Source organism: Acanthopagrus latus, chromosome 16, assembly GCF_904848185.1.
Source record: "Acanthopagrus latus isolate v.2019 chromosome 16, fAcaLat1.1, whole genome shotgun sequence".
NCBI classification, from domain to species: Eukaryota; Metazoa; Chordata; class Actinopteri; order Spariformes; family Sparidae; genus Acanthopagrus; species Acanthopagrus latus.
In genome coordinates, this window is record NC_051054.1 from 2,601,945 (window position 1) to 2,622,134 (window position 20,190).

Below are 20,190 nucleotides of genomic sequence, written 5' to 3' on the forward strand. Positions count from 1 at the left end.
GTGAAGTTTCACTGGCTCACATTTCAATTACAATTCACCAAAGTGATGACATTTATACCCAAAAGATCAGAGATCAATTTCACTTTGACATTACAATATTTTGCCCAGGAACAGCAACATGATGAGTGCATCTAGTTCATCATTCAATACAAGCAGTCACATAAATCTGCGTGCATTTTTTCAATGCCAGTATCCGTGTAACCCTTCTCAGTACATAGATGACACATGAATATGTGTCTAGGTCATCACAAATGTGCAGTAATCTCCAAAAGTACTTACTGAATTTGACAAACATCACAAACATGACTCTGCTGCACTCATCTCTCACAGCTGGACATCAAAATACATGTAGCTCCTGGATTCACTGCTGATTAGCTTGTGTCATGTCCAGATTTAGCTTCACAGTAAAGCTCTTTAAAACTGTGACTAAGTCTCTCCTCTCAAAATACTTGATGTGTTTTTTTTTGTTTTCTCTGCCTCATGTCCCAACACATAAGATTAAGGTTAGCCAAATATTTGCTCTTAAGTCCATGCAAGAGGGCAATCTTGCAACATAACGATTAACTCTCTCAGTCGAGGCAAGAAACTCAACCAGGTTGTAATTTCCAAATTATGCTCTGTCACGGCATCAACACCTCTGGTTTAATTTGTCTCTTGTTGCCTCAATGTATCAGATTGGCAGTATTTCCAGGATTAAAAGATTATTGTGAAATTGGTTGGTGCACTTAAAACACTGACTGTTGGTAATTGTAAGTGAGGTTTGAGATAAACACGGTTTAAAAATTCATGTTGTTATGCAATAATTATGAACACACACCCATTTACTCACAGACATGTCCCAGGCACTTATTGTTATGCTCTGCACACACCCACATATTCCTGCTCACACGTACATCAGTGCTTACAGTCAGTACAGTCAAGTAGCTACCTTAGATGATGGTATATACAAGTCTTAAAAGATTTATTAGCCTGGAGGTTAGTAGTACTTTATTTGTTTCATGTTTCCAAAGTACTACGGAAAAAAGATTAAATTTCTCCCCTCAAAATGACGGCCGTGGTTGGATTTAAAGAACTGAATGCAGAAACGGGATGTGTGTAGGATCTGCCAGCGCATGGAGGAACACATCATCGAATGCAGCTTCTAGTGGCATTAATCCTCCTTCAGTGTGAAACAGAGCTGCCAGTGACTCTCTCTCTGTGTTTGTGTGTTACACTGGAGTAGATTAGATGTCTTTCCTCCTCAAGCTTATTCAGGCCGCTCAAGAAGCTTTTTGGGTTTTGATAAATTGCTGTCAGCAGGAAGGAGAAAAATGGTGTTTGGAGGATGAGAGCAGTGATGATACCTGTCCACAGTGTAGTAAAGATTTAGTCTCCTGTTAATTAATTGGACAAATTGGATGCAGTTTTAGTTGAACCTGCAGAATTTAGTAATGGTATTTTCAAGGGATCCAGTTTGATGCATCCTACATATCCATTATGCAACCTGATGTCTTCTTGGCCTCACAAGTGTTCCCCAAGGCTGGTAAACTGACCTTGTGGTCGACCGTGAAGCGCAATGTGCCTGGTTCGAATTTTGCGGGACTTTTATTGCATCTTTCTTTTTTCCTGTCATCTCGTTTTGTCATATGCCTTTATTATTGCTAATGCTTTACAATTTTTTTGTAAACTTTCCTAACATCTTAAAATCTCAAATAAAAGACAGACTGATCAATACAAAAATGCTGTGCCAAGAGCATCCTCAGTAGGTCTGGATAAAGAGGAATTGATTTGCTTTTTAGCAGAAGATGCTACATTTATGTTTTATTTATCGTTTTTGTAGTGCAATAATAATAGAAATAGACAAATATTTGTTTCAGCACTGAGTGCTTCAAATCGACATAAAGTGAATGTAGAAACCGCGAAAGAAGGCCATAATTAATGTAAGACAAAACTGAATATAAAGCCTTCTTAGTATTAAAGTTACATTATTTCCTCTGCCATGAGTGAGCATCGGGCTGCAGGCTGCTGTGGTGCAAGTGGTTCTGAACACCTGGTACCACTTGGACTCTTCACTTTGGTCGATGTTATGACTACAGTAGGCGGGTTCCTCCTCCAAACCCGAGCAGCTCTCCTTCAGAGTAAATATAGAGCTGCTGCCCTTAATGAGAAACCCAATCAGGTGGTTTCCTGACCTCTCGCTCAGACACACATTCATACATTCTTACACACACATACATGCACAGAGACGGACTGAAAGACAGACAGACAGGCTGCATGTCATGAGAGACATTCCAGTTATGTCCTCCTGACCTCGTAAAACATATCACACAGAACGCAGCGCGTTTGCTGTGCATCGTAGCAAAATGAGGACATTGTTTATGCGTGAATAATCTTGTTTTTAGGGCATATGTTAACAGCTTCAGGGTATTCTTAAAACGAAGCAGGAGCCGGTCTGTGATATCTGAACCAACATTTGAGTCAACTCATCTTAAAATACAATACAATAAATCAGTTTGTAACATATTTATAGACACTAAGCACACGTGTTTAACATTGTCAGATTGCTGAAGTATTTTAAGTCCCGATAACTAAAGAAACCTTAGAAGTAAATCCATATAAACATAAGCAATCAGTTAGTCGATCAATAGAATAATTATCTAACTGTTTTTAAAGCATTTTATTTCCAATGTCTCATTATTTTTATTTTTGGGCTGTTGCTCAGACAAAATGAGATCATAAATTTTAACATCTGTCATTTTTCACATTTTTTACATTTCATAGAGCAAACAATTGGTTATTGGAGAAAATAATCAGCGGTAACAGACGTGATTTTATATTATGAGTATTGGCTGCATTTCCACTGCTGGAACTTTCCCCAAGAATAAGGAACCTTTGGAGGAACTCGGGTCATTTTCACCACCGGGACCAGGGTCTAAATTAAGTTCCAAGGAAATATTTTTACATCAGAAAAGTCCCTGCTCGGAGCAGAGGGGGGATAGTACTTCTAAAAGAACAGGAACTCTGCGAGTGGGGCTTGCAGGGCTAAACACAGTGATAGAGTACTCACAGCTTTTTATTTCAGACACTACTTTTTTTAATAACTGCAGACCACAGCCAGCAGACCACACCAGTTTGTTTAGTGTGCTTAGAGTTACAAAGAAAGTTTTACAACCGATGGACTGATGATGAAGTTCAGGCCTGCTTATTGTTTAGTTATGCATTGTCCATTGAAAGAGACTAAAGTTCTGGGTACTTTGGGATCACAAGAGACTAAAAAATAGTAAAACATAAATAAAACATTCTCAGTTTGTCAAATATATATTTATTTTCAGACCTGTTTCTGACCTTTTTTTTTGCTTCTTGTGTCTCCAGTCCAGCCGAGTCACGGCAGTGCTGCAGCAGCTGCCGCTCAGCAAGGAGGTTACGAGATCCCGGCCCGCCTGAGGACCCTCCACAACCTGGTGATCCAGTATGCCTCCCAGGGCAGGTACGAGGTGGCTGTGCCCCTCTGCAAACAGGCCCTGGAAGACCTGGAGAAGACCTCTGGACACGATCACCCAGATGTGGCCACCATGCTCAATATCCTCGCCCTTGTTTACAGGTTGGTATATCAAATCTTTTATCTTGATTTCCAAAATAGGGTCCTGGTCAGCCAAATCCAGGAGTTTATTTGCAAAATGTAACTGTTGACTGTAATATGGAATATGATATTTGATAAATGTTGTTTGATTTGGAGATGAACTGTTTAGAAAAGATGCACCGTGCAAATGAAACAGATGCGTATTTCAGAATCTGCGGCATGTAGTATGGTATAGATTTGATAATTTTTCTATAGTGACAGAATTAAACACTTAAAACAGCAGTCAGTGTTTGGTCTAAAGTTTCTTACAGCACACTGGCAGCAGTGTGAAAACAAAAACCTTCACTAGCTTGTAAATCCTTGAAGTCAGAGCCACTCTGACTGTTTTACAAGCCCTCCCAGTTTTTCAGAATGAAGCCATTTAACCGAATGCAGGGTTAGTATTTGGTAGTTATCAGTGAAAGGAATGTTTGTAACCTTGTTGGTGTCGTGTCAGGATCATAGCATAGATGTGGTAACAGCTATGGCATGTTGTCTCTCTGTCGCCCTCACAACAAAGAGGCATGTCTCTTGAAATCTTTGGTGACAGGCCTCTATGAGACCTCCAAACGATAGCTGGATGCCTTTCTACGTCATAGGTGCAGCATAGCAAACATAGCAGACACAACCAAAGATTTACAGTACAGTAACAGAAGTGGGGAAGCGTTAATTTCCCAGCTCGAGAGAGAAGAACAAAAGAAGGACACACAAGAGCTGGACGAGTATTTTACAGGGGTTGATCTTCCACAAATCTTATCCATTGAAAAGCCAGTGCTGTTTTTTGGTTTGGCTTCTCTAAAGGAATGACAGACTGGGTCGACTTGTCGGCAGCAGACTGTTGCATCGACTGTGGGAACTGCTGCAAATCTATTCGGACCGCGTCACCTGAAAATAATGAGCCGTTATTTGAAATTGTTGGCATACTTTAAGTTTCTTTTCTTTGTGCGCTTGTCTGTTATTCTGTCCATCTGTGTTTGTGTTATTCTGTCTGACTCTGTTTGCTTCTGTCTGTCAGGGATCAGAACAAATACAAGGAGGCAGCCAACCTGCTGAATGATGCTCTGGCCATCAGGGAGAAGACTCTGGGCAGGGACCATCCAGCTGTGAGTACATCTTTGTCTTAGTTACATTGAAGATATTCCGTTGTGCTGTGTTTTTATGGCACTGGCAATATACTTTAGTTGACACTGATATGATTCACTGTATGTATATCAGAAAGATGTGTTATCTTGTATCACAACAAAATGCAGTCAAGTGCAGAAAAAAAAAATCATCTATTTCCTAAAATGGTTATCCGTTCTTTTTATAGAACAATAAATATGGATGACTGGGTGTACTGTAATAAACACTTTTACATGAGTTAGTGCTGTTATTGGAAAGAAAATAAGAGCTAAATCCACCATAATTTTGTTTTCTATGTCCTCATACTTTGCTCTTTGCTCTACACCTATTTTTGGATGCTGCAGTGTCCTGGTTCTCCCTCAGGGATCAATACAATTCTTTTAAAACCATTTTACCCTTTCTCCTTAGGGTAACACAAATAACAACACAGACAGCCATAATAACAGTGCAGATAAAGTAGTGTTTGAATTACACTTTCGAGGCATTTATCATCATTAAAAAGCCAATGAAGCAACCGAGTTAAAGATTTGTCAAGTAGACCTCCAAGATCCAATTTAGTCCTTGTGAAATGGTGTTTTGTCTTTTAATCATTGAGTTTGAAAGAATAATGGTTCATACTCTGGTAACAGGCTTGGAGCAGGTATTTGTCCACAAGAAAACAAAAACCCCTGATGCAAGTTTAGATGCTTTTCCAGTGGAAGACAATAATACATCAAACCATAAAACCTCATGGGAAATGTCTGCTGTTCTTATACATCAACCTAAACACAGTTACATTTCTGTGACCATCGATCGCTGTAGGTTTCATAAATAATTGACTCGGTCTGTTTGTCAGTGTACCTGTAAACATACAGCAGGTCGACTAACTGTGTTAACCTCAGCAGGCCTGTGTCTCCACTCTCTGGACCTCCATCACCCTCCACTTTGTGAAGCTGAGGTTAGCCCTCCCCACTCCTGCCCTCCCACCTGATCCTTCTGTTCCACAAGGAAGTGATTTTGTTTTCCAGTGATTTGTCCTCAGAAAATCATAGTTTTGGCAAGATTATTGCAAGTTATCTGACACTGACTCACTGATTTCCTTTCACCAAATTTGTCATTTTAAATCCAGCTCTATTCCTCTTGGTTTTTTTCCTCCTATTTCGTATCTTCATAATCTCTCCATCTCCCCTCCTGTCTTTTCGTCTTTGCATTGTTTTGATACGTTCAGTATTAAAAATTGGAGCCGTTTCCAAATCTATGAGAGGAGGTATTCACAGGGGAACATTATCTTGAATTCTTGAATTCAGGTTTACACTTGCTGGACTTCGGTCTACACCCACGGTCATGACATGCACCAGCACGTCGTCTTCACATAATGGCAGATTAGTTGGTCTGGAAGTTGGCCTGTTGGGTGGCAGGTGAAGGTTGGGCCTTGGCATGGGGACTCTAGGCCAGAAAAACTGGCTTCTTGTTACTTCTCTGGTCGGTTAGTTAAACTCATCTTATTGAACTGAAATCCTGAAGGATGGAGTGTTTCCACTGTGAGAGGCGACAGGCACGCATGGAAACACTTAAGAACCCCCAGCTGATTTTGGCTGTGTTGGAGTTCTCCCCAGAGACTACAAGGGTCAGAGACGAGGAGCTTCTGATTGTGGTCTCCGCCTACGCATCGCAGAACACTTTGAAGTACCCACCTCTCAAGTCTAGAAGTGGGGTCCTCCTGGGGAATCCACTCGAAGTTGACACAGAAACCTGAGGAGGGTGATGGCCTGTGCGCTCTGGATCAGAACTGTTCAGTTTTTGGACTTCTAAACTAGTTTTAGGCTTAACAAAGACAACTTTACAAGTTCATTTTTATGTAAAAGTGGTATCGGAGGACCACAGACCCAAGGATCAGTAGCTGTGAAATGGTTTATAAGTGTTTCTGCTACCACAAGAGTTTAAGCTGTAATCGATTATTGACTTTGTATCCACACATCTGTAGCTGTATGATCTGTAGCCGTATGTCTGGAAACATAAAAGATATTTTTCTTGATATTTGAGCCTGTGAAGAATAGTCGTCATTTTACTCTCCTTCCACTCCCTTCCACTCTGCCTTTCTGAATGAGTTTTCCCTCCACCAGTCACCTCACCCCTCTGCCCTTCTTTCTTTCCTCCCACTCTATCCACATGGTCACCAGAGCCTGTCTGAATCAGAGATCAGAGGTGACCTCCCAGGCACCTCCCTCTTCCTGACTGCACGGGTTGGAGATTCATCATTCATGATTGGGATCAAATTACAGCCCACTTTAATCACTTCCTGTTTCCACACATCGTCTTCCTCCATATGAATCACTCTCTCACCAGATCAAGGCACTGAGTCGCTGTGGTGGAGTCTTGCAGTTGCACACACATGTGTAAGGATGCCAGGTTTGACATATGTGACGTATGATGAATGTGTTTGTGTTCCCGTCAGGTCGCTGCCACCCTCAATAACCTGGCTGTCCTGTATGGGAAGAGAGGAAAGTACAAGGAAGCAGAGCCTCTGTGCAAGAGAGCGCTGGAGATCAGAGAAAAGGTAGGTCAAAGGTCATCAAACACGGTGACAAAACAGATTCAGAAACGTTGAGCAGCTGTTTCTTCATAAAAATTCTACTTGTGCTGCAACAGATGGCCACTATACTTGAAGGGTGACATTGCAGATTTGTTTGACCTAATTTGTATTACTATCATCTGGGTAATAATGCAACTGTTGAAAGCCCTCAGGTTACTGTTCGAACTTCTGATCGTACGGCCACATTTTTGTACACATGCCTCCACAGACACAAAAAGTATAGAAGTCAGATGGTGCGAAGGACAGCACTACACAACACTGTCAGTTTTGATCAAATTTAAATCAAGATAATTTTACTTTGATACCTAATTCTCACCTTAAACGTGCTCAGAGACGTACTATAGTGTCGTATTTAGCTTTTATACGAGAAGGCATCATCCTGGTTGTTTGCGCATAAGGAAATACAGCACCACAGCCCATTTTCTCTTATTTTCTCTGGTCACATAGCAACAATTTCAAAAGTAGTTGTCGTTCACTGCATAGACAGCAGTGAAAAACTTCATTTACGTTTACTCTAGAAATAAAAGCATATTTCGACTTTCTGACGATGTCTATGTCTTACATTCAAAGCAGTCAAACACTGAACTGAAGGATTCTACTCAAGGACGCTCCCATGAGTCACTGGTTTTAAAGGCAGCAGAATGAAGGACAAACACTTTAAGTTGCTAAGCTCTGTCAAGCTTTCCAATGTTTGCACAGATTTTCCTCTTGAAACAGATGATGACTGCTAATTTTTATCATCTAAAATGGTGACTGTCGTTACCATTTTATTGGCTTAAGCTAGGCTACTACTAAAACTCTATGAGCTTGTTAAAAAGTGTCTCTGGTTTTTAATGTTTAATGTGGATGCTACATTCCTGTACAGGTATTTTTCGAACAATACCTGTTAGCCCAGAAATGTTTGTAGCTGGCCAGTAAGAAATTGATACCAATTAGCTGGACACGATTGCAGCTCAAAGCTTTAGTCAGCATGTATCTTGCTCTCATTTGACTCATTTCTGCTCATAACGGCTTTGTTATGTTTAAAAATGTATATATCACAAGACAACATCTGCATCCAGGGAGAACATCATAACTTTGTCTGACCTCCATTTCTGTGCTTACAAAGATCTGTTTAGCAATCGTAAGTACAGAAGACACTTTTAATTCTGCGTCTGTCCTCTCACTTTTGAACAAACTGTCCTTCGTTCTCCTTCTCACTGCTCTGAGAATGAGACGTGAGCTTCGGTTAAGCTGAGTGATTTCCCTTTTGGTGCTACTTAAACTCGGATGATAATGCTCTCGCTTAAGCTGCAAGATTTTTCCGCACAGGCAGGTGGTGCAAGGTGGCTGCTGCAGTGCTGTTTTTTATTATGGCATTAATATTTTTAGTACAGCTGAAGAGTGACAAGAAACGGGGAGAGAGGGAGATGACGTGCAGTGAAGGGTCACAGGTAGTATTCGAACTCTGGGCCACTGCGGTGCGGACGTGCAAAGGTTTCTATCTATTACTGAGCTATTTATGAAATTTTTGACCTGTTTTTTAAGACTTTTCTTGCTTGTTTGTTTTGGCCTTTTCATTAGATTTGTTGACATTCGCATCATCTGCATTTTACTCTTGATGAAACCAGAAATGAAAACCCAAACTTCCACTGGTATGTGTCAGAGTCTAGACACAGATTTCTGTTGTTGTGTTTTTGAACAGTTCATCAAAGTGACGCTCAACTTTAAAGCACTAAATAAGGCAAAGTCTGATTCATTGCACCGAAGTCTTTGTTGAAATATGCATGTCTGTCTACAAGGGATAGAAACAAACTGTCAAATTTCTCAAAAATTCCCGCAGTCAGTAAATATTTGGGTAAACATCGATGCATTCTGTGCCCTGTAAGTAGAAGCTTTCCTGCTTTTAATTTTAGATGAAGGTGGTGCTTCTAAGAGCTCCACAGAAACCACCACAGACTGCAGCACTTTTGGTATTTGTAAGCACGACATCCGTCAATAAACACGATCAATTCCTCTGCGACCCAGAGCTTGCCGGCGTGTGTGGCTTATGGCAATCCTTTTTTCGGCTAACGATGTTTACAGGAAAGCTGTCAGATGTGTTGTGCAGAGGAGTAGGTGGAGGAGTGAGGTTTGGGAGGCCAGGACTGAGTGAATACTGTAGGTGGCACCGCTCAAATCGCTCTGCAGCATCCTGTGGATCAGAGACACCGAGAGGCTGTCAGACTCCAGCAGGGCGGGAGAGGATCTCGTGGTGCTCAGGAGGGGTTTGATCTCAGACCTCAAAGAGATTTATACCACAATAATGTGAAGCCAAAATCCCTCAAAGGATACACACCATCTACTTTGTTTGCCTTTTACTATTTTTCACCCCATGCTTTTCTTTGAGTTCACATCCCTGTTCCACCGGGATTGTCTCAATGAGATAGCAGCCAGCAGAGAGAGGACTTGCTTTGTCTAACTTCATATCCTTTTCTCTTTTAAACTCTCTCCGACTTCATCCTCTTCGCATCTCCTTTTTCTTCCTGGCTCTCCAACGTCTCAGCCCATCTCTTTCTCTTTTCCCCTCGATTCTGTATTTTTGATTCTCTCTGATCTCCCTCTGCTTGCTGGTCATTCAGACTCAGAAAAAACCCTCACTGCAGTTTTCTAGGTAGCTACCTAGTTTATGATGATCCTTCTGCATCTCTTTCATGTTAGCTACATTAGACCCTAATAGGTTTAAGCTTCCTCAGCACACGGTAAAAGCTTACAGCACTCTCATATCCACATTAATGCAAACATATTCCATGTTAAAAGATTTATTTTCACGGTTCTGCCTCTTTTTGCTCTGTGCAGACATGAGAGGAGGCTATAGTCTACGTGATGATTGCAGTTTGTTGCTGCATTGCTGCATTTTACATAGGAAATATTTCTTTCTTTTGCATGTAATGTTAGAAACAAAATTCTGAGAAAAGCAGCATTACTAAGACAAACTGTAGCACGCAGCACAAAGGTCAACATAACTCATATTCTTTGGTATGTATTTATGCCTGACATATTGGCAGACAGCTTTGTTTATCATGAAATCTAAGATGGCAAAACTAGATGTGAGGATCAAAAGTGGGTACATATTTGAAACTAAGGTAAACTGAGAGAATTGAGATTAATTGTTTATTAATTGAGATAAACAGATTCAACAAATTCATCAGCAATGAAAATAATGATGAAATAAAGAAAATAATGTAAAGAACAGAAAGATAACTAGGAAACCAGCTACAACAAGAGACACCCCAGCAGCTGTTAATAGGATGGTGGTATTTTCTCACCCTGGATAAAAGCTGTTGACCAAATGGCACACAGTTTGGACACACAAGTTGTTGTCTAAAACTCATTTAGTTGGACGTTTTGACTGTCGTTTTAACCCCCCCCTCTTTCCACTTGCTTCCGTCCCAGGTGCTGGGGAAGGACCACCCAGATGTGGCCAAGCAGCTGAACAACCTGGCCCTGCTGTGTCAGAACCAGGGCAAGTACGAAGAGGTGGAGTACTACTACATGAGAGCGCTGGAGATCTACCAGACCAAACTGGGCCCCGACGACCCCAACGTGGCCAAGACCAAGAACAACCTGGTGAGGGGGACGGAGGCGGGCTGGGATGGGAGTATCTCCTGAGTTCGTGAGGAAAACCTCTTTTACAATATCATGCTGACTCTTAACCTTCATTTCTCTGTGTTCTTCAGGCATCCTGTTACCTGAAACAGGGCAAGTTCAAGCAGGCTGAAACTCTGTATAAAGAAATCCTCACCCGCGCTCACGAGAGGGAGTTCGGCTCTGTTGATGGTACGACATGTGACCGCATGAAAAACAGACACAAACATGTTTAATTTTGGACATTTTATCTAACATCCCCCGATGCAGACTGACTTAATATCACAAACAAACAGATGTGTACCCCTCTGACATCCCTCCACTGTAAAGGTTAATATTATCATTTTGGTGGCTGTAAACAAACATGACCTTTCAGCAGAGAAATAAAAACCATACTGCTTCAGAAAGTGGAGCGACTTCTTAAAACTTTGTCTCCTGCTGGTTATCTGAATGAATGTTTGTATTTCTGACTTTCATGTGTTTCTCTGTAGATGAGAACAAACCAATATGGATGCATGCTGAGGAGAGAGAGGAGCAAAGCAAGGTGAGCGAAACATGTTGGTATTTAATAAATGCTGTTGTCAGTTTGTTTTTTTGTAATTTGTTGATTCACAGTTTTAATGTTTGTCCCCAAAATCTGACACACTGCATTTTAATTTTACGTCTGTGTACGTGTGACTTGATGTTAGTAACACAGACAGTTCTATGATGCAGTTTCAGATGAAATAAGAAAGATTGACTGCACAAAGACTTGGATTTGCAGATTAAGTCTCAGTAGTATCCATCAAATGCTGATGGTGCGAGTACTCGACTTTCCCAACAAAGAGTTTATTTTCGTCACGGTTTAAAAGGTTTATTTCTGGAAGGAACCCTGACGCAGCAATAATCCCCCGCTTAATAATCCTTCATGTTATCTTTGATGGTATTAAGAAGCCACTAGTTATGAAAAGGGTTAATGTTAATCTGTGAACGCATGAATCACTTCATATTATATATTCAGGGGTCCATGCTTCATGTACAGGCTTGCAACATGTAAGCCCAAGTAGAGTCCCGGGAGCGGTTTTGTTATAAACTAATGTAAGTGACAGTCGTGTTATTAACTTTTCTTTTGTCTTGAAGGGGAAGCAGAAGGATGGCTCACCATTCGGAGAATACGGAGGCTGGTACAAAGCCTGTAAAGTCGACAGGTCGGTGTGATTTTCGTGTTTTCCAGAACTTTTGGAGATTTCAGTGTTTTCTGCCTTTGTCCCAGCTTTGTCAGTTTGTTCATCATTTCATGAGGGTTGTAACATTCAAAAAAACGGACCCACCATTTTACACGTCTTCCACGATGTAAGCTTGTGAAAAAAGTTGCAACGTACGCTTTTGTTTTGATTGAGAGACCCCTAGTGGTAAAAAAATTAACTCTCCGTTTAATCAGTTGTTTAGTAAATGTGAAATAATATTCCTCCGTCTTGTTTTCGCAGCCCCACAGTGACCACCACCCTGAAGAATCTGGGCGCCCTCTACAGGCGGCAGGGCAAGTTTGAGGCGGCCGAGACTCTGGAGGAAGCCGCCATGCGTTCCAGAAAGCAGGTGACTCAGGATTCCTTTCTGGTCATTAAGACGTTACTGCCAGTTTTAAAAACTGTCACTGGTTACAAGGACTCAGATGAAAGGGGGTCAACTCAGCATTTGCGGCAGAATAAAAAGGCAGAAATGTTCAATCTAGTGGTAAAATTAGGGATGAGATGATACACTCAGGATGCTGAGGAGCTTTTAAAGCTCCTCTGATTGTGTGTTACTTCTGAGAATTAATGGGGTCCCCTGTGGAGGCGATGATGAGGCCCTGCAGCTTTCATCCTGAATTAGGATTTCCTGCTTTAATGTCAAGTATCTCTCAGCTGGGAAGTAACACATGAGACTATTTAAAATGGATTCACAGCTGTGGAGAGTTTTTGGTAATTACTCATATTATAAATACACGTCTAGATGCCTCTTATTAAATCAAGTCGTTAGTTTGGGCTGAATTACACTGCTGAGACAAACAATCCCTGCCCAGAGTACCTTTTTAAGATTCAGTACATTTTACGTACCCATATGATATGATATGATATGATATAAGAGGTAGAACGTGTTAATGAATACAAAACCAGCAAGACTCTGACAACATGACCATTGTACAGGTCGTTGGCCTGTCCGTCTGTTTTTCCCCTTTGAATAATTCATTCTTCAGACGGGGTCACAGGAAACGGTCTTTGCATCAGTCTGCATCGGTCTGTGTAACGTTATCGTTTCTCCAGCTTTAACTATGCCAGAGGCTGCTTCTTTTTGCCAGCTTGTTCTAAAGAGAAATCCTGCTGAATTGACCTTTTTTAAATAAGCAAGTTTTGCATAAGAGAACTTGTGTTTCCATGTGCATCTTTTACATCCATCTGGCGGAGGAGGAGGAGGAGGAGGAGGAGCAAGCACAATGTCAAACATTTGCTGCTTTTCTTTGTCCAAAACACAAAGACTCTTCATTTACTGTAACAAATTGCAGCTGTTTGAACAACAGAAGCATTTTGAAGACATCACTTTGGGCTCTGGGAAATTGTGATGAGCATTTTGCAATTTTTTTTGAACTTTTTAGACTAAATGATTATCTATTGTGAAAAGAACTGTTGGTTGTAGCCCTAGTATCACAGGTTGTCACTGTTCTAGGTTTAGTTGTAGCTGCATACTTACGCCAGCTGTAAGCTCAGCTGGTCAAAGTTTTTACATGTGTGACTATGTTGATGGTACGGAGGAATCAACATCGTCTGCAGCAGGAAACAACAAGTTCCTGTTTACTGAAAACACTGAGATTTGCTTCATTTGGCTTTCGTGACTCACTTTGCTGAATGAGTCCTGATGTAAGTGAGAGTGTGCCACAGCCTGTGTTCTGTGCAGCAGGTGGTAGAAGTCTATAGCTTTAATATTAATTGGATTGGATGAACTGGTGCTTGTTCCTGTCAGCTGTACAGAGTCTGTGTGTGTGACAGGCTGCAGGTGGCAGAGGTGCTCAGATTTGCTTTAATTGGATTAGTTGAATTGGCATTTATTGCTGCCTTGTGTGTGTGTGTTTGTGTGTGTGTCAGGGTCTGGACACTGTTCATAAGCAGCGTGTGGCGGAGGTCCTGAGTGAGCCCGAGGCCCGTGAGAAGCAGCGGAGCCGCGAGAGCTTGACCTCTGACACGGTGAAATACGAGAGCGGGCCTGACGGTGGCGAGGAAGTGAGTATGAGCGTGGAGTGGAACGGGGTAAGTACAGTACACAGCCCTCGACACATTACTGAGAGTCCTCAGACCAGGAACACAGACAGGGTTATCAGACAAAACAGCCTGTATGTTTCTCGACAGAAGCCACATTTACAAAGTGATCTGGTCCTGATGAATCAGTGATTCATCATCATTCATCAGTCATATAAAGCTGGTTTGGAGCAGATTATTTTCACTCTGGAGGATCAACTGTTTTGTTTTGTTTTGTAAGTTTTATCTTCATAAGGTTGATGGCATTTAAATGTTAATGTCCAATAGCAGCAAAACATGTAGTAGGACAGTTTGAGGAGAACGATCTCTGAAAACTCTGTTCTGTTCAATAAAAAGCGTTATTTCACATTTGTTTCCAATTTTTGGTTCAGTTTGTCACAGTAGTTTGCACCAAGGAAAACTAAAAAGTGTGATTTCACCTAATAAGCTCAACTCTAAACACCCTAAAAGTTTAGATCTTTATTCGCTATATTCCATTCCAATACGGCTTCTCTCCTAATTGATGAATACTAAACTAAGATATTAAGATCAAATCCTCATTTATTCCATTATTAAAAATGTAAATTTGGCTTCTGTCAAGAAAGATACTTTAAGGTTGTTCAGTACTCAGTGAATCTTACAGACCTGCTAAAATCAAGTAAAAAGGTCATTTGAACTGTGCTACACTGTTAATGCTGATTGACTGTCAGAACTAGGATAGCTTCTGCTTGTATTTCGCTGTTAGACTGACTTTTAGTAATAAAACCAAGTGAGAGCTGCTCTGCTGAGACGCTCAAGTCTCTCACAGTAGGTGCCTGAGCTCCAGTTGTAGTGGTTTACATTTCCATAGTGCTTTGCTCATATTAAACACTCCTTTCCACTAAACTTCCCTCCTGTAGAGCTTTCCCAACTAACTCCAAGTCTTAAAACTGCTTTCACAGCAGCAGTAAAGATCCCTCTGGTCGCTCATGTTGCCAGCACCCACCTAACATCCTCTGCCGCAGAGAGCTTCACGGTATCTGCAGTATTTTCTCAGTCTCTGGTGACTGCAGTGGCAGAACATGTAGATGTAGAGTCTCTGTAGGCTGCTCATCGTCTCATTTCTTAACGGCTGCTGCTGCTGCTGCTGCCGCTGCTCTGAGCCGGCCTGCTCACATAGCAACAGTAGTCATAGTGCCCTGAACAACCAATCAGCATCTCTCTCCTGTACGTCTTGTTGTGGCTCCGGGAGGTTTGGTGTGAGACACATTAGTGTGTATACACACTGTGTCCTGCAGACAATCTCACACCACCAGCTGATCTCTGCATTTATTTATATCAGGAAAGCAGCCTGTCATGTCTGGAAAGAGCTTCAGCTGGAAGGAGATTATATGTAAATTATACTGTGAGTCATTGAGGATAGCAAACGTAAAAGCGTGCCGGATTTTGATTTGAGTCGCGATAGGATCAAACTAATGATCCCTGAAGGGAGATGTAGCTTTACAGCATCATCAGAGAAGTAGATATACACAGTAAACAGGATAAGTAAATAAAAAGATTTTATTAAACCAGAAAATACACAGATAAGAGAAATGTAAAACTGTGTGTGCAGTTTGTTACACGAAATATGTGTATGTGTGTAAATATACGTGACAAACTGGGGTGTGACCAACCACTATCCACGTCTGCCCACTTGTTTGTCCAAAGACAAATAAACAATAAAGGGGACACAGCTAGCTTAGCATTAGCCTGCAGCTGCACTTCAAGACACTTATCCTTTTGTGTAAGGTGTAGTAGCCTTCAGAGCTATTTAATCATGGCTTTTGAAAATTATGATATCCTTAGTGTTTTCAAAATGGTATGTATGCATAATGAATATAATCAGTAATAATATATAGAGTGAACATGAGATGAGTAAAAACATGGTTCTGGGTATTTTTACCCTCCACTGCGTCCCTGCAGTTTATCAGACTGCGTGTTTCTTTCCAAAATGTCAAAGAAATCATCACTTCCACTGCAGCTCTCTCCACAGGCAGGTGTGAAAACAGCTCCCTTCTTACTTTTATAAAAAGTCTTCTGAGAAGCAGCGTGACTCACCAGTCTGTTCATCTGACTCTACACGGGCTCTGTACTGTACTCCTTCTGTGTCCTCTGGACACTGTTGATGTTTGTGATCTGTGTCCACTGTGCTTTATCTGCCTGTGTTGATGTGTCTCCCCTTTGCATTTGTGTGATGAGCTGCTGCCTGAGAATGTCAAGTGTGAATTTTCTGATCTTTTATTTCTCGTCTTTGCTTCTTTTGTTAGCATGTTAGCAGCCAGACAGGAAGGATAGATGGGTGACTGGATGTTTAGGAGGCCTACAAGCTAAACATTTACATGTTAAACCCAGAAAACTCTTATTATGATTCAGTTAGCTTGTGTCAAATATCTTTTAATCAAAATCCAGCGATTAGATTTCAATTAATAGCTTGAAATGTAGGAAACAAATGCAGGTTGTGACATTTTTGCTATTTTCTTCAGTCCAGAAAATGATGAGTAATATAATCAATCATGAGTTGCAGCCCTGCTTTTTACCTACGAAGCCAAAGAAATAAATGTCCTACACTTTCTCACAAGTCTGTATTATATCATCAACAAATTACAATGTTTGACGTAAAACCTTCAGTATCTGTCCAGCTGCTTTCATGCGTCTCCCTCCTGCATCCCCTCCGTGTTTACTTTGTGTTCTAACAGAGTTTAATCTTGTTCTTCTTGATGTTCTAACAATGATCCAGATGCAGACACAGCATCTCTCCATCATTTTAAACAGTGCAAAGCCTCCACCTAGTGGTAACATCTATGAATTACAACACAGTCGCTCATACTGAATGGTTAAATGCACAGATCCTAAAATACAATCAAAGAAAGGTAAAATCAGTGTGCTACGGTTGGTCAGAATAAGTATCAGGTTACTCACACAACATCTGGATTTGGAGTTTCTTCAGCATATTTTTTGTTGATTATAACTCCTTCCTGCCTCCATTTGTCGTCTCCCTGTGAGATCAGTCGGTTCCTCTTCAGTTTGTTTTGGTTTTCTGGGTTCTGGAGCTCTTAACGAGTCAGTGGGCGAGACCTCAGGCCATTTGGACCGGGCTGTGGAAAATGGCTGACGGGCTCAGAGAAGCTGAAGTCTGGGTGTTTTTGTTTTAGCAGAAACTTAAGTAGGTTGGAGCAGACATAGACCAGACATGTTTTTAAAGCTTTCTGGGCTGTTTTTAGGATATAAATCTTGTTTTACTACAACATTCTTCTGTTTTGATCCACAAAAATAAAGATTTGGAAGTTATATTTTAGCTCAACCTACATTTGTGGGTCGTTTGGATGAGAATTTGTTGCTTTAGACTTAAACTTTGTGTTATCTTATCATTTTTCTTCCGGTTAGCTTCCAGTGGGTGTTTGCGTTTCTTTCTGGGAGTCCTTGTTCACATTTCTACCACAAGAAAGTACAGATTTCATTGGCATAGTATCAGCAAGACCAGAAAATACAGTACAAGCAAAGATTTACAGAGTTAAGTGATGCACGAGGTGGCAGAGATACTGTGTCTGACTGGAAACCTCCTCGATAACCTTGTCAGTCTCTCTAATTCTGTTTCCCGTCATCTTCTCTCCCTCCATCTTAAATTTCTCCTTTCAAACTATCTGTCTGTCGTCTCACTGTCTCCCTCCCTCTTCTCTCTTCCTGCTCCGTCCGACCGGCGGCAGGCATAACTCCAGATGCCTTGTAATGGTTCTAAAAACTTGTCTTCTGCATGACGGACGCCTCGCCTCACCTCAGCCCCTTCAGCTTTGCAGTTTTCTTCAGCTCTGACTCCCCCTCTCTTTCTCCTCCTGCACCACCACCACCACCTCCACCTCCACCTCTGGGTTCTGGTGGGATTCTTCACGGGCCGGGTCGAACGAGAGCCATTATTTTAACATGGAGTTGGTTTAGGGGGAAATGTGGAGACGGCCTGTTTGTCTAAATTCAAATTTCTGCTTCCTGCTTGTCTTGAAGCTCTGTACTCGACTGTGTGTATGTGCTGTGGGTGGGAAAGGACCGGGGTGATGTTTCTTTATGGCAACATTAAATTTGTGCTTCTTATCATGTTCTCTCTGCTGTCCTTTAACACTATCCTCTGCTTCTCTCTCTCTCTCTCTGTCACTCTCTTTATACTGTACTTTCATTCTGGCTGTAGACTCATTTACTAGGTTGTTTGAAGAGTTCTGAGGACAGATTGACAGTAAATATGTGTTTCCCTCCTTTCCTCTAAAGCTTAACTCTGTCCATTTTGACCTGGACTACTGGATCAAAATGTCTAGAAACAACTACACCTCTGTTAGATATTTTGAGTTGTGTACCTGCATATCTCAGAAGTTTCCAACAATGTTTAAACTCAGAGAAATCAACGCAGCAGTAAAGTGAGGAGTGAGGAAGAAAGTTGGTGAACAAGTCTAAACGTCACGTGAATAATATAGATTTTTGCCAGCAGTGATGGTTGTTTAATAGTTTGTTCACCATCAGCAAAGCAAGTTTGACCACAGAGTCATTTGTGTTTACTCGTGAGCTAGCTGGCAGCATCACATATCGAGGGAGTGTGTGTGTCTGAATTCAGGTCACCTCTGAATCAAATCAGCACTCACCTGAGACTCTGGTTCTTCCTCTTCTTTTTCTCCTCTCACATTACAGAACAGAAACACCCGACAAATCACTGCTGCACACAAGAAGGTCTGACTAAAAAGTACAAAATAAAAGGTGATGTCAAGCATGTAGAAGCTCTAACAGTTAGTCCATTAATTCCAGATATCAGAGCTATAAATCCACATCAGCACGTAGAATCCAGCCTCTGACAGATCCGTTCCAGGTGTGAAATGTTCAGAGTTAAAGCTTTAAACTCAATCCTCTCCCTCTTCCTGTCTGCGGAGGTTTGAAGCTTCTCGTCTGTCCTCAGTCGTCCATTCACTTTGATTCAACATTTACATCTGAACTCATTAGTGGTGACTCACAGCTCGTAGTGATCTAACATGCTGTAAATAACATCAGCGTAACTCGTCAGCATGATCGAGAGCACCGTTGATTGTGGCTCTGTGGGTTTCTGCTCCTGTTAGAGTTTTAGTCATTAGCTTGTTGCTCTGTGCTCTGTGTGATATCAGACTAAACCATGTTGTGATGTCAGCGAGAGGACACGTTAAAGGGGAGCAGGCTTCGTGCACGATGGGTTTAAAATTAGAGTCTGTAACAGAGTAGAGGTTATTTAGAGTTGAATAAGAAGTCTAAAGATCGTGCATCCAGCCTGTTCACCTTCTGTATATCTCTGTATATAGACGTCAGGATGGTGTGTGGGGGTGCAGAGGGTTTACTGTAAACAACCGATGAAGTGAACTAGTCTCCTCGTCTCTGTTCTCGGCTCCTGCTTAATAACTTTCTGCGTGTCCTGTCCTGTTTGTGCATCTTCCAGTTTGTCTTTCTTAACTTCTAATAAAACCTAAACTCTTTGCTCACCTGAACCTGTGACTGTCGCCTCTTTGTGTGTCCCCTCTCTTTTTTTCTGTGTGTGCCTTCATAACTTGAGTGAGCTCTAAACATTAATTCCTCTCAGCAGCAGCACTCTCAGGACTGATTAATGAGCCGAAGTCAGAAATCCATTAAACTAACGAGATTTCATTGAAATTGTGTGAAAAATAGTCGGACCACATGTTTGTCCTTGAAGGAGTAAACTACCCATCTGTCTTAGAGTAGAAATGATCCTCCAGAACGATTAACTCATTACTTCTAGATCATCTTAAGTGATTACAGAGGGGAAATTACTTAATTAAATCAAACAGTAAGGGATATACATCAGCTTTAACCTTCAGTCTTAGTTTATGTACTAAATATGTTTTTAGAAAGATTAGAAAGAGATTCTGCAGACTGAGTTTTCTCCCTGATAGAAAAAAACAGATTTTAGCTTCTGTTGTAGTTTTTTAAGAAAATGAAGTGGAGAAAGTCCTGAATTCTGGATGAGTCGGCGTGGAGAAGATAAAATTAAACTTTCAGGAAGATAATCA

General features: G+C 41.3%; 1 protein-coding gene across 3 annotated transcripts in view; it reads left to right on the plus strand.

The window, feature by feature from the left end:
• The window catches only part of klc1a (kinesin light chain 1a), a 43,624-nt gene that overhangs the window by 14,202 nt on the left and 9,232 nt on the right, over positions 1 to 20,190 (plus strand). For 2 of the 3 annotated variants that reach the window (XM_037071286.1, XM_037071287.1), the window contains exons 5-13: positions 3,352 to 3,580; positions 4,614 to 4,701; positions 7,155 to 7,256; positions 10,707 to 10,880; positions 10,991 to 11,090; positions 11,390 to 11,442; positions 12,018 to 12,085; positions 12,365 to 12,473; positions 13,997 to 14,158. In XM_037071286.1, coding sequence (XP_036927181.1) covers positions 3,352 to 3,580; positions 4,614 to 4,701; positions 7,155 to 7,256; positions 10,707 to 10,880; positions 10,991 to 11,090; positions 11,390 to 11,442; positions 12,018 to 12,085; positions 12,365 to 12,473; positions 13,997 to 14,158 — 1,085 coding nt within the window. Of the gene's footprint in view, positions 1 to 3,351; positions 3,581 to 4,613; positions 4,702 to 7,154; positions 7,257 to 10,706; positions 10,881 to 10,990; positions 11,091 to 11,389; positions 11,443 to 12,017; positions 12,086 to 12,364; positions 12,474 to 13,996; positions 14,159 to 17,868; positions 19,651 to 20,190 lie in introns of those variants that run through there. The other variant, XM_037071288.1, reaches the window with a different exon arrangement.